General features: G+C 52.2%; 1 protein-coding gene across 1 annotated transcript; it reads right to left on the bottom strand.

Annotated features, from left to right (window-relative positions):
- Nucleotides 1–517: 517 nt before the first annotated feature.
- GPR37 (G protein-coupled receptor 37) lies at nt 518–12735 on the bottom strand. Its single transcript, XM_032954316.2, has 3 exons — nt 11335–12735; nt 6850–7340; nt 518–1345 (listed from the first exon to the last, which is right to left on the bottom strand). Exons 1-3 carry the CDS (start codon nt 12346–12348, stop codon nt 802–804), a joined length of 2049 nt encoding a protein of 682 aa, XP_032810207.1. The 5' UTR covers nt 12349–12735; the 3' UTR covers nt 518–801.

Genomic DNA, 12735 nt, shown 5'->3' with positions numbered 1-12735 from the left:
GCTCCTCGAGGTGCTCTCTGGAGCTCCATCTAGTGGAGGCCCTTGCACCAGCGATGGGCGTGAGGAATTGCACGGTTGTCCCTTGAGCTGTTGGAGAGTGCTGTATGGTACACCAGCACACAAGGGACAGATGGGACTTCTTGGCAGAGGTCATTCTGTGGGCGACCGGAATGAGGGAACGTGCCCTCCCCACCCACCTCCCTACCCCCCTGTAAATGGGAGACACTCGTCCTCAGGGTGGATGTAGCGACACTCAGAGTTCAACGTTAAGTGGTCGTTAATGCCACCGTATCCTGCCATCACTTCCTTCCTTCGTGCCAGATTCCACAGCAGCTACGCGATCACAAACTGCACCTTCAAGGTCGGCTCGAACAACAACTACAACAATCTCCCGCTTTATGGAGTTTTACATTGAAAGTGTTGGTATGTGAATGCGTGTGACCACCACTACCGCCGCCACCACCACCCCCAATAATTGGTAGTGCCACCCCCTTCACACTACCCCCCCCAACCCCCCCCCCCCCCCCCACACACACACACCTTCTTTACTCTGTCCTAGAATCGCTGGTGTCTAGGCTGTGTGTTATGTGAACCAATTGCGCAGGCACTGCAAACAGGCTCAGTGGGCGTAGGAGCGTGGTTGGCATGGGCCCTGGTGCAATGAGTGAAATGGGGTCGACCCCCGTCGCGTACAATACCTCCCCCCACCCCTCCTCCCCCTCACCCCACCGATATTCATAGCCCACCAACAAGTGTGCAGTTGCACGGCCTGCACACCCGACGATCTCCGGGCCGGGCGACTCAAGCGGTGGAGAAGGTGGTGAGCTCGCGCTGCACGGTGCTGAACGTGAACAGCTCCATCTCCCCGGCCGGCCGCTCGTTCTCGTTCTCGTCGCTCGCCACCGTCGCCACGCACGGGGAGAGCGCCACGACCGCGCCGCCGCCGGGCGGCGCCGGCGACGAGGGCGCCTCCGCGGAACCCTCGCCGCCCCCCGTCTCCGGGCAGGGGCAGCAGCAGCAGCAGCAGGCGCGGGCCGCCCTCGCCAGCTCGCGGCAGAGGCCGAGCAGCAGCACGGGGCTGAGGCACGACTTGGAGAAGAGCAGGTACTGGGCGACGGTGTGCAGAACGTCGAGCGCAGGCGACTGGCCGCCCCCGACGCCGGCGTACTCCCACACCATGCTGCACACGATCTCGGGCACCAGGCAGCAGGCATAGGCGGTGGCCAGGGCCACGACGGCGCAGTTCATCTGCCGCTCGAGGCGCAGCTGCTGCCGGGTGCTGCCGCGCGTCAGCGACGTGGCGGGGCCCGCTTCGCCCGGCGAAGGTTTGTTGTGAGCGGCGGCGCTGCGCGTCGGAAGTGGGGAGGAGGGAAGGAGGAATCGAGTCACGAGGAATGGTGGTTTTTGTTTGCGCGTGTTTAGTTTGTTGTCCTTCCCCCGCACGCACCTCCCGATCAGCACGCTTGGCCACGTACAGTGTGAAAGAAGTTCAACGTGCGTACATGCATGTCACAAGAAGTGTGCCGCAAACTCATGGTTTTTTTTTATTTATTTGACCAGGGAAGACCCACTGAGCTATTTCGCTCTTTTTCAGAAGCGACCTGGCTACCACCAATGATAGCTCAGCGAAGTGGCTTATCACGTGGAAATTTACAGCTGGCAAATACTCTAGTCATCGCTACTGGGGAGGCAAAGGCGGCCGGGCATGGTTCTGGCCACCTACCCTCTCGTGTGCCACTGCACTACAAACACCACCAACATGCATAGGCTCGGCGTACAACCAACTCTCAACACAGAGGGCCCATCTCAGATAGAACAAAAAAAACCCTCCTAGCCCTTAAACTCCTTAAGAGCTTACTCAATAAGCTGCAATCCTCGCCAGCCGGCGCCCGTGATATTTGACACAGTTTGTCTTGTCCTGCGCGGCTTTCTTTGGCAGCCGATGAGCTGTCTTGTGGCCCTTGTTCAGGAGGCTCTGTAGAATGTTTACCATCCCTCGCCCGGCTCGCTAGCGGCAGAAGAGACAGCGCAGCCTTGATTAGTTTTCCACTGCCTCACTCGATCACAGCTTCTAACCGAGATTCGTAACCAAGGACTTTTTTTTCGTCTTCTCTCAATCGATATGTTTCTGGAATTCTATCTACTTGGGCCGGCTTGGAGGCGTACAAATTATTTGGCGTAAGGCACTACCACTAGATGACAATTCTAAGTCTGTGTACCCTATATCCAATGCGTGCATAGGTGTACAATATAATAATTTAAATTGATAAAGCGCCCTTAAACAATCGTTATCAGGGCGCTGAGAACGATTGTATACAATTTGTATAGAAATTAGATCCTAGGACTCAACATCGTTGGATATCAAATCTCGACATCAATTTCCAATCTGTTGCAATCCCAAAAAATGCCATACAAAAGAAGAAGACTGTTGTTGCCATTGTCATGAGGACAGAGGCGACTTTATATGTGGCGTGGACAAAATCTATAATGCTCGGAAAAAAACCGTTCCTGACTGTGTCGACTGTAATTAAGCAACTGGTCATTACACATTTGTCATTTCCGCCCAGGTACTGGGTGCCGTGGAGGCGAGATGTTAACTACCTCGCCAGGTATACAGCAGATCGTGGGTTCCATCCACACCCTGACGCGTGCTGTATGTTTGGAGTCTGAGTGTCTCTCTCCCCGTGCCGGCGTGGATTTTTCTCCCGAGTCCTCCGGTTTTTCCCTCCACATTTAGAAACGTTCGTATAGAGTATTTGGCTGTTATACATTTGCACGTAAAAAGCCGCTTCGTTAAGTTATTATTTGTGGCCCGGTCGCTTCTGATAAACGGCTGCATAGCTCGGGTTGCTTTACTTGGTAAAATTAAAAATATATATTGATTTGTTTACTGTACATTAAAAACAGATAATTAATTTCAGCCGAGTTTGTTTGGGTCGGTGACCCGCAAATTATTTCCCCTGTCCTGCACACCAGTATCCCTCTCGCTATGGCTGTGGATATACCAATTTGGTGCCACCCACTCCAGGGCTATCAGCGACCCACAACATCCTCTGCATATTCTACTCCGTGTTGTTAAACTGACCCAGAATGTATTCGATGATAGCTGAAGCCCTCCCTCCCTGTATGTTTTACTCACCCCTTGAGAGCTGCGTCGGTTCCGTGACAGTTGTGCTCAGACTGTCAAGTCACCCATGAATATTGAGCACTTTGTGAACCATACAGCATTCTCGCATCTATGTTGAAGGGCGCCTTGTAAAATGGAAATCGAATATAATTGTGGTCTACGCATTGAAATGTTATTCCGCTGACGGGTATAACACACGCAGCAACGAGACTGCAGACTCAAACGGTTTGTGCCGCGCTTTACTGTTAATGCAATGGATGAGTGCGTACATTTTATTTTGACACGTGATTTACATTTGTTGGAATTAAACTGTCTACTTTTTTATTTCAAATTTAAATAATGTTTTACCATGTAATTCTATTTCGGAATATAATCGCGACGGTAACCTTCGCGGTTGGATTAATTTTCGCCATACAGGGGCGCCATCACATCGATTTTAATGATCGATTATTCCTTTTTCTTTGGAACATTGTGGAATTGTAGCAGCCTTTCGTGGCTGATGATGGGGGGAGGGGGGGGTCACGCGAACCCAATGGCGCAGTTGCTACATTATCAACTGGGGGGGGGGGGGGTGCGGTAATCGGAAATGTTTTTAACAACGCCGTTGTTGAAAACATATCTCATGGTGGTTGTCAAGGGGGCCCCAACTCTGAAGCTTTGGCCACCAGTAGGGGCCAAGGCACCCCCTGGCTGCCCCACGCCAGGTACGCTACTGCGTGAACCCATAGCATAATTTAATTAACAGATCGATATTATTTGATGAATCCGGGCACCTTCACACCCCTGTACAGAATAGCCTTTTAGCGGTCGTGAGTTACTGGGGTGGGTGATGTTAATCACTCTATGATGATGATGGTGGTGTTCTAGAAGGGTAAAGGGTAGGCCCTGTAAATCCTCCCTTCCCATGGAATGTCTTTGCTGCCTTGGCCAGGTCTCAATCCAAAGAGAGATTTGTTTTTTTACATTCAAAGGGCCTTACCTGAAATAAACTCAGGCACATGTTGTTCAGAGTGGGGTCCATTGCCCGGTATTGAACAAAACGCAACCCAAAATATTTGATATTCCAGGGCAAACTTTGTTTTCATTCAAATCTAGGTGTGTGAAAGTTTATACCCGGAGTATTTGAATGGCACTGAGTCTATGCATTTGCTAACTTTGAAAAAGTAAAAGCGGATATTTGTGTGAACATTTTTATTTATTGCCCTCGGCTACGAATAGTTGTGTCTGGATATTTTGAAGAACGGTGCCTACAGTAGCGCCCTGAGAACTATTGTTTACGGGTGCTTTATACATTTAAATTATTATTATTACTACTACAGTGTACAAAGTAACACCCTTTTGCCAATCCACCGTTGGATAAAGGCCTCCTAACTCCAACCATACTTCCCCACGCTGGTCAGTGCGGGTTGGCATAAGACATAGACGCGGAAGCACAGGCGCACAGTACATTGATGGTGGAATTTTTCTGAACTGCCCTCTGCTGTGCAGGACTAAATTATGGAAGGCTTAATTTGTTCGTAAACTCTTATAGTGAGTGTGACGCTACAGCCGAGAGAAGGCATGGCTAAGCCTACTAACTGGGCAAGAGGGGTGTCGTTACTAGTTACTACATATGCACGTGTGCTCGATTCATCGGGCTCTTTCCACGCTTCTTAATTTCATTTACTCCATAACAACAGATGGGCCGCTATTGATTTTTAAAAGCTGTTGTTGGCGGTCGATCCCATGGGGACGATCGGAGCGACCGAGTCCAAGCGCTGTTATCCGGACGGATTGAAAGCTTCCCAGCTGTTGATCCCAGGGTCGGGGGGGCTAAGGCGTCGTTAAAATCCCCTGCCCTTAAATAATCGGGCGCACGGAGATGCCGCGGAGATCGAGCGGGAATTCGGAGCGATCATGGTCGTGAAGAAATCGCGATTACCTGCCTATACAAGCATTGCGGTGTTGGTGATCGCCGCCTGTCGATAACCGACTCTGAGTAAAGTGGTTGCTGCCATTCCACGTTCCTATCGCGAGGGCGAGTCTATCCATAGGACAGCCACTGTTGACCTTCTCACGATGTATTTTGTCCACACACAACCATCTCGTTTTATTTTGTCGCCAATGAGAAACAACGGTGAGTCCATGAATTGTTGTATTAACCTGTTCATACGATTATACGAATATAGGCAATGTACAGTATAATAATGGATGGTTTTCATGCAAAGGTGAGCTTTGTGCTCTTAAGTGGTAGTGCCTTAGGCCAATAATTTCTACTCCAAGCCAGCCTTTGCACCATCCCTGGAAAAATATCCTGCGATAAATGAAGTCCCGGCGTGTAAGACTGAAATCTGCGTTCCGTGATTGTGCTATGGAGTACTGTAGGGCCATTGCCCGAAACGTCGTCCATTGTTTATTATTCTCCTTTGAAGGTCACACAGTGTTGTTGATTAAACGGTTGAGTTTTTGTTGTCTTCGCGCTGTGTTAAATAGCGCTCGAGTGATGTGTTTACATTTTTTTTTACGTCCGTTAGAGTCGAGTACGCATCCATTTCATTTGCAGTCCAGTTCCCGTTAAGTATTGTGTAACCAAATCATAAACAAACCCAACATGAAAAAGTAAGAATTTAGCTGAAATAAGGTTAAACAAAAATTAGACTCTGCTTGTTTCATGGCGTACGGATATTGCTGAAAGAATGCGAATTTTCTTTTTACTGTGTAAAAAGGCCGATTTGTGAGCACCATATGGTGTTTAGTGGAAAACATGGGTCAGAATGTGAGTGTGTTTGTGCACCTGCCAGTCATCTCAGTCAGTCAACCCATGGGCACCTGGGGTCTGTCCCGTGAACCCCTGCCAGCAGGCTTGCGACACTTCACGTGGCCTCAAAGTGCACCTGGCCTGGTACAGGCGTCGTGGCGACGTCACCGCCACTTAGTGGCGAACGGCGGTTGTTTTGTTGTTGTTGTTGTGGAGTATGTTGTGGGTGATTTCCACTCACGGCCGATATAACGGCGACGAATATTTGAACCGGTCATTGGTCTCCCCTAGGTCGACTCGGTCTTAAAATGAGTAGCCAGCAGTGGGGAGACAAAGGCGACAGGGCGTGGTGCTGGCCACCCACTCCCCCGTGCGCCGTGCCCGCCTTAAGTGCTCGCTAATAGTACTTGCCCCAACAGTCTGTTAAAGGTTCGATGGGGGATCTTTGCCTTTGTGTGTTTATGTGGATTCTACGTGTCTTATCAGTGCGTGCAATGGTGTAAGTGTGTGTGTATGCGCGTGCGTGCATGCATGCATACGTGTGCCGTGCCGGTCTTAAGTGCTCGCCAACGGCACTTGCCCCAACAGTCTGTTTAAAGGCTACAGGGGATGGGGGCGGGATCTTTACCTCTGTATGCGCGTCTGTGCGTGCGCGCGATCCGAGTGATTGCGCACGTGGACGATTGAGCTCGGTGTGAATTCAAAGAAGCACATGGCGCACGCTCGGCATCTCTCTACAGAACACCACAACGCCATCAGCTGCTTCCAATCTCAACCCCGTCCCGAGACCCCCCCCCTTCCTCCAACCCACTCCCCCCCAACACAAAAGCGAGCCCCTGGGGGAGATGGGGGAGGGAGAGGGGTCCTAGAAACCGCACGGCCCGCACGTCGCGAGACCCGGAGATCATCATCCCAACCGAGAGCCCCCCCCCCTCCCACCGTGAACCCGCGTGTGCGTCAAGCAACGAAAACCCGAGTTCAATACCCGGCTCCCTTCATCCTGCGCGCGGTCAGCACGGAGCAGGTGACGGTGAAGGCGATGGGCAGGCAGAAGTAGCAGCCGAAGAACCACCACGGGCGTGCGGCGCGGTACGTGGCCGAGAGCATGTACAGGAAGTCCGGCAGCTCGTGCGGGACTCGCATCTCGCAGCGGTCGTACGGCAGCGTGGAGCCGGCGCCGGCCGCGGCATTTGAAGCGCCTCCGGCCACCGCCACCCCCTGCTGCTGGGTGTTCTGGTGGTCCTGGTAGTGGTGGTGGTTGTTGTTGTTGCTCACGCTGTCCCTGCCCGCCAGGCCGTGGATGAGCAGCTCGGGCGTGGAGAGCACGAGGGCACCCAGCCACACCACGGCGAGTTTTCCGCCACGCGAGATGCAGCCCTCCGTCTGCTCGTAGTGCAGGCGCACGTTGGTGGCGGCGTGGAAGCGGTCGAGGCAGAGGGCGGCGAGCGTGAACGTGGTGATGCCCAGGCTGGCCACCTGTTTGCGTGGGTATACGGGGTGGGTATGGGTGAAGGTGGGTGGGCGAGTGGGTGGAGGATGCTACTGGTCATTTGGAGGCACGGTTGGCTACGTACGGTGTAAGTTCAACATACGTGCATACAAGAACGGAGGCGCAGATGGAGCGACGCTCGCAACGACGAGCGGAGCGCCGGGTGGATAAAATTCAGTAGGGGCGGTGTGGTAAAGGTGGTGCATCAGCCAGTCATCTCAGTCGGTCAACACCATTGCATCTGGCTCTGTCCTGTGACCTGCCAGCAGCGAGCATTCGACACTCCACGTGATCGCCTCAAAGTGCACCCGGCCTGGCACAGAGGGCCGTGGCGATGTCACCGTCTCTGAGTGGCGAATGGCGAATATTGGTTGGTGTTGTGGGTGCGTGGGGTGCGGTTTTAGAGGATTGGCATTGCAGCTTTATGCACGTGGGAAGCGTTTACCCATCATCAGGCGCGTGCAGCGTCCAGTAACGGGCGTTATTTAATATTTGAAAGGAGGTTATTTATTTGGTGTACTCGTAAAGACGAATGCGTGGTGGGTGGTCAGGAGGATTGAAGGATGGGGGAATCCAATCTCAATCCTTTGCAGTTTGCAGCTCTTTGACAATCCACTGCCCCCCTCCCCCCACGCCCTGTCGGTCTTTGGGGGAGGGGGGGGGGTTATTTCACCATACTACACCGCGCTCGTCAGTGCAGTGTTGGTGAAGGGGGTACCCAGGACCCGGTTCAAATTTAATTCACCACTGATTGTTAGCCGTGGCCGGTCTGTGTATGTGTGTATATATCGACCCGGGTTTGATTCTCGCTCATGGTCAACACCAGTGACGATTATCCTGGGCCTCCCCGAGGTCGATTCAGCCTGAAATAAGTACCTGGTAGGGTGTGTAAACATTGCCACTAGGGAGACAAAGGCGGCCGGGGGTGGTGCTGGCCACCCACCCCTTGGTGTGCCGTGCCGTCCTTAATAGGTGCTCGCTAACAGTTTGTTAAGGCTATACGGGGGATCTTTGTCTTCTGTATCTTTGTCTTCTGTATATATATTGGCAAGTCATATTCGTGTGTTCAGGTATGCCGGCTGTACTGTGGGATCTTCCTATGTGGGGAGGGAGGAATGCAATTCAAAGGTAACGGAATCACACGATCAATTGCAGGGCAAATTAGACACGGCCTTTAATGCGTAGGCAGCCACCGTTGTGTAAGACCACCCAGAAACCTCAAAAATCCAGAATGATGCTCACGTTGAACATTGTGATGATTTCGGTTCCGCGATCCACGTGATTCCGTTACCGTTGTAATTATTTGATTCCTATCATTACTATTACACTTGTTTACCCAGGAAACCCTTGCCGAGTCTCATGCCTCTTTTTCAGGAGGGCCCTGCCAAGCTTTCGCAGCCGTGGGGCGATGGTTGCCACGTAGATTCCAATCGCGTCATTTGCGGTGTAATTTATTTTTGCTTCTCTCCAAAATTGGGCAAATCCGAACCCCCGATCATGTGTGTGCGTGTACTTGGATTGTACAGGTACACACATAGCACAAACATCCTGCCATATAGCCTTTAGCAGACTGTTGGTGCACAAGTGCTGTTAGCGAACAGCAATGAAGGGCGGCGTGGAACACGAGGGCGTGGGTGGCCAGCGAACACGAGGGCGTGGGTGGCCAGCAACCACGCCCGGCCACAAACAAACAACAACCGCCGTTGGCCACTAAGTGGCGGTGACGGTGCTCGTGCCAGGCTATGTGGACGTTAAGGCCACGTGAAGTGTCGAACGCCCGCAGGCAGGATGTCACGGGACTGACCCAGATGCCATGGGTTGACTGAGATGACTGGCCGGCACAATCTGTGCCGCCTATATTTGCCAGCATAACACACACACGTGCAAGTAGGCCTATATATTATATAGCATGTTTATTGCGGGGAAGCCTTCATCCAGCAGTAGATTAACAAAGGGATGAATAATGTTTATTAATACTCACAAAGGTGCGGGTCGTCCATTGGGAATTGCGGCTTACGGATCAATAATTGTAATCGCTTTAAGTATAGCCGGCAACCCTGGATCCGGTTTCGGCTCCCTTGGTCTCATCAGCAGCGCATAGCCCTGGGATCACAGGCGTGGGCCACGGCGCCTACAGCATTGATGCGCCTACAGACCTCGTGTGTCCATCTGCGCGCGCGTGTGTGTGTCTCAGTTCTGTCAATCACATCGCTTGCTTGAATCATTTAGGTCGTAACACAATCGAGTTAGTATTCATTCTGACCGGAATGATCAAGGGACTTGTGTGGTGTTGACGATGAGCTATGAACAACCACGTTTGACCTACAGTGAGGGAAAAAAGTATTTGATCCCCTGCTGATTTTGTACGTTTGCTCACTGACAAAGAAATGATCAGTCTATAATTTTAATGGTAGGTTTATTTGAACAGTGAGACAATAACAACAAAATCCAGAAAAACGCATGTCAAAAATGTTATAAATTGATTTGCATTTTGATGAGGGAAATAAGTATTTCACCCCCTCTCAATCAGAAAGATTTCTGGCTCCCAGGTGTCTTTTATACAGGTAACGAGCTGAGATTAGGAGCACACTCTTAAAGGGAGTGCTCAACTCAACTCGCCGTGTTTGGAGGAGGAATGCTGCCTATGACCCCAAGAACACCATCCCCACCGTCAAACATGGAGGTGGAAACATGCTTTGGGGGTGTTTTTCTGCTAAGGGGACAGGACAACTTCACCGCATTAAAGGGACGATGGACGGGGCCATGTACCGTCGAATCTTGGGTGAGAACCTCCTTCCCTCAGCCAGGGCATTTAAAATGGGTCGTGGATGGATATTCCAGCATGACAATGACCCAAAACACACGGCCAAGGCAACAAAGGAGTGGCTCAAGAAGAAGCACATTAAGGTCCTGGAGTGGCCTAGCCAGTCTCCAGACATTAATCCCATAGACAATCTGTGGAGGGAGCTGAAGGTTCGAGTTGCCAAACGTCAGCCTCGAAACCTTAATGACTTGGAGATGATCTACAAAGAGGAGTGGGACAAAATCCCCCCTGAGATGTGTGCAAACCTGGTGGCCAACTACAAGAAACGTCTGACCTCTGTGATTGCCAACAAGGGTTTTGCCACCAAGTACTAAGTCATGTTTTGCAGAGGGGTCAAATACTTATTTCCCTCATTAAAATGCAAATCAATTTATAACATTTTTGACATGCGTTTTTCTGGATTTTTTTTTATTCTGTCTCACTGTTCAAATAAACCTACCATTAAAATTATAGACTGATCATTACTTTGTCAGTGGGTAAACGTACAAAATCAGCAGGGGATCAAATACTTTTTTTCCTTGCCATCAAAACAAAAAAACTCGCTGAGCGTGCGTGCGTGTTTACCTCCACATTGAGACAGGACATTGCACGGAATATTACCCAGGACCTAACGCTGCACTTTGCCCTAACCCGCCTGTGTAGGCTATACGGGGGATCTTCGCTCTTGTTGTCTTTCTGCACGAACAGTATTTAAGCACAATACAGTTTTATGTGCACGACGAATTCTGCCTCGGTGTGATTGGTTAGCACGGTTGGCTACGCGCATTGCAAAAGAAGTTCAACACAATACATACAATTACAACCCAGAGGTCACCGGTTCGATTCAGTCTCCCGTCGCGGTATTTTAATCAATGGGGCAAGTCTATGCAATCTCTCCGCGTCTGTCCACGCTATATATAAACACACACACATGAATGGATCCACCACAGTACTGTAGCTCGGTAGGTCACGTGTGATTGTGGTGATGTGTGGGTAACTCCCACCTCTTCCACGCGTGGAAGAGTCAATGAGTAGAGCAAAAAAAAGCCCCCTTCGACAGCAGTGATGTAAGCGACCACACTGCAGGGCTGCGCCTTTACCCCCCCCCCCCCCCCCCCTTTTTGGTGTCGCGCGTGCATTCGTGCACGCGTTCAGGTAAGGTAAGTCGCGAGCCTCACCTCGAGGTACGGCACCAGCTTGCACGTGAAGTCGCCCAGCACCCAGCGCTTGGACAGCTCGTGAACGGCCGTGAGCGGCAGGCACACGAAGATGACCAGGAAATCCCAGAAGGCCATGTTGGCCAGCAGCGAGTTGGAGACGTTCTTCATGTAGCGGTTGTTGCACACCACGCAGATGACGGTGAGGTTGCTGGCGAGGCCCACTGCGAAGAGGAGCAGCGAGAAGCCGAGGATCGCGTAGGCGCCGTACGTCTCGCTCGTCACCGGCTTGAATGGATTCCTCGCCCGTGGGATTCTCTCCGCGCGTCCGCTTGCGCTCTTCGTCTTCGGGGTGATGACCTTTGGCGAGTGGTCACTCGCTTCTGTGATGTTATCCGATGATGATGAAGAGGACGACTGTCCGGGTGATGAGAGGTCAACTTCAGTGTCCACCTCCGTCCCGTTATCAGCGAGCGCCGGACGTGGCGAGTGCGGGATTGAGGTTGCGTCCGCCTGCTCCGCTTTGGCGTTCACGTCCTCCGCCGCCGTTGTGGCTGCTGCTGATGGTGGTGATGGTGACGGTGGTGCTGGTTCTGGTGGTGTTGGTGAGCGAGCATTCTCGGCGTTGACCGTCTTCCCCGCCGCCTGTCGTTTGCGTCGAACCTCAAAAGCCCTCGCCGGGACAAACGGAGGCACCGCCGACGGCAGATTCCTGAACGTGCCACCACCTCCTCTTCCTCCATCCTCGTCAAAGGTGCTCGTCTCTTCCCCCCGTGTCGCTTCTCTTCCTCTGACAACACGACCACCGTCGTCGTCGCCGTTGCCACCAGCATGACCAACAACAACAGCTTCATCAACGTCGCTGCCATAAAGAGTGCGGGGATCGATCAGCGACTCTTTGTGTGGTGGAGGCCGCGCATCGTATCGCCGAACGGCCCCGCCTTCTCCCAGCGCCGTCGGGAAAGCGATGAACGTTCCGGCAGCAACCCCCAGCACGGCCCAGATCATCATCATCGTCGTCGTCGTAATCATCATCGCCGCCGTGGTGGGACCCTGCAAGTGCCAGGGTAAGGCGACTCGGAGCCCGCTCCGACCATCGCAGGAGATGTTGATGTCAACACGAGGCTGCTGCCGCCGCCGCTGCTGCTGCTACAGGCTGGTGTCGTTATAGTAGAGCGGTTATTTATCTATCACGCGTCGTCTGTTTCAACGAAATAAAATAAGGCGTGATGTTGTTTTGTGAATATGTTCTCTCTGTTTTTTTTTCGTTCAGTCCTCCTGCCCGGTCGTTCCGCGCAACGGTCGCGTTCACGTGGGCGCGTTCACGTGAGCGCGCATCGGGGAAACATCGAGTCGACGTCCTTTTGAAGAAGGGAGGCGTGCGCCTGCCTGCTCGATACCCCCCCCCCCAGCCTCCCCACC

This window comes from Petromyzon marinus, chromosome 14 (genome assembly GCF_048934315.1).
Source record: "Petromyzon marinus isolate PM22_M1 ecotype Great Lakes invasive population chromosome 14, UKy_Petmar_22M1.pri1.0, whole genome shotgun sequence".
In the NCBI taxonomy this organism is placed as follows: Eukaryota; Metazoa; Chordata; class Hyperoartia; order Petromyzontiformes; family Petromyzontidae; genus Petromyzon; species Petromyzon marinus.
Note: the sequence above shows the minus strand (reverse complement) of the source record. Positions and strands in the feature narration are given on the sequence as shown.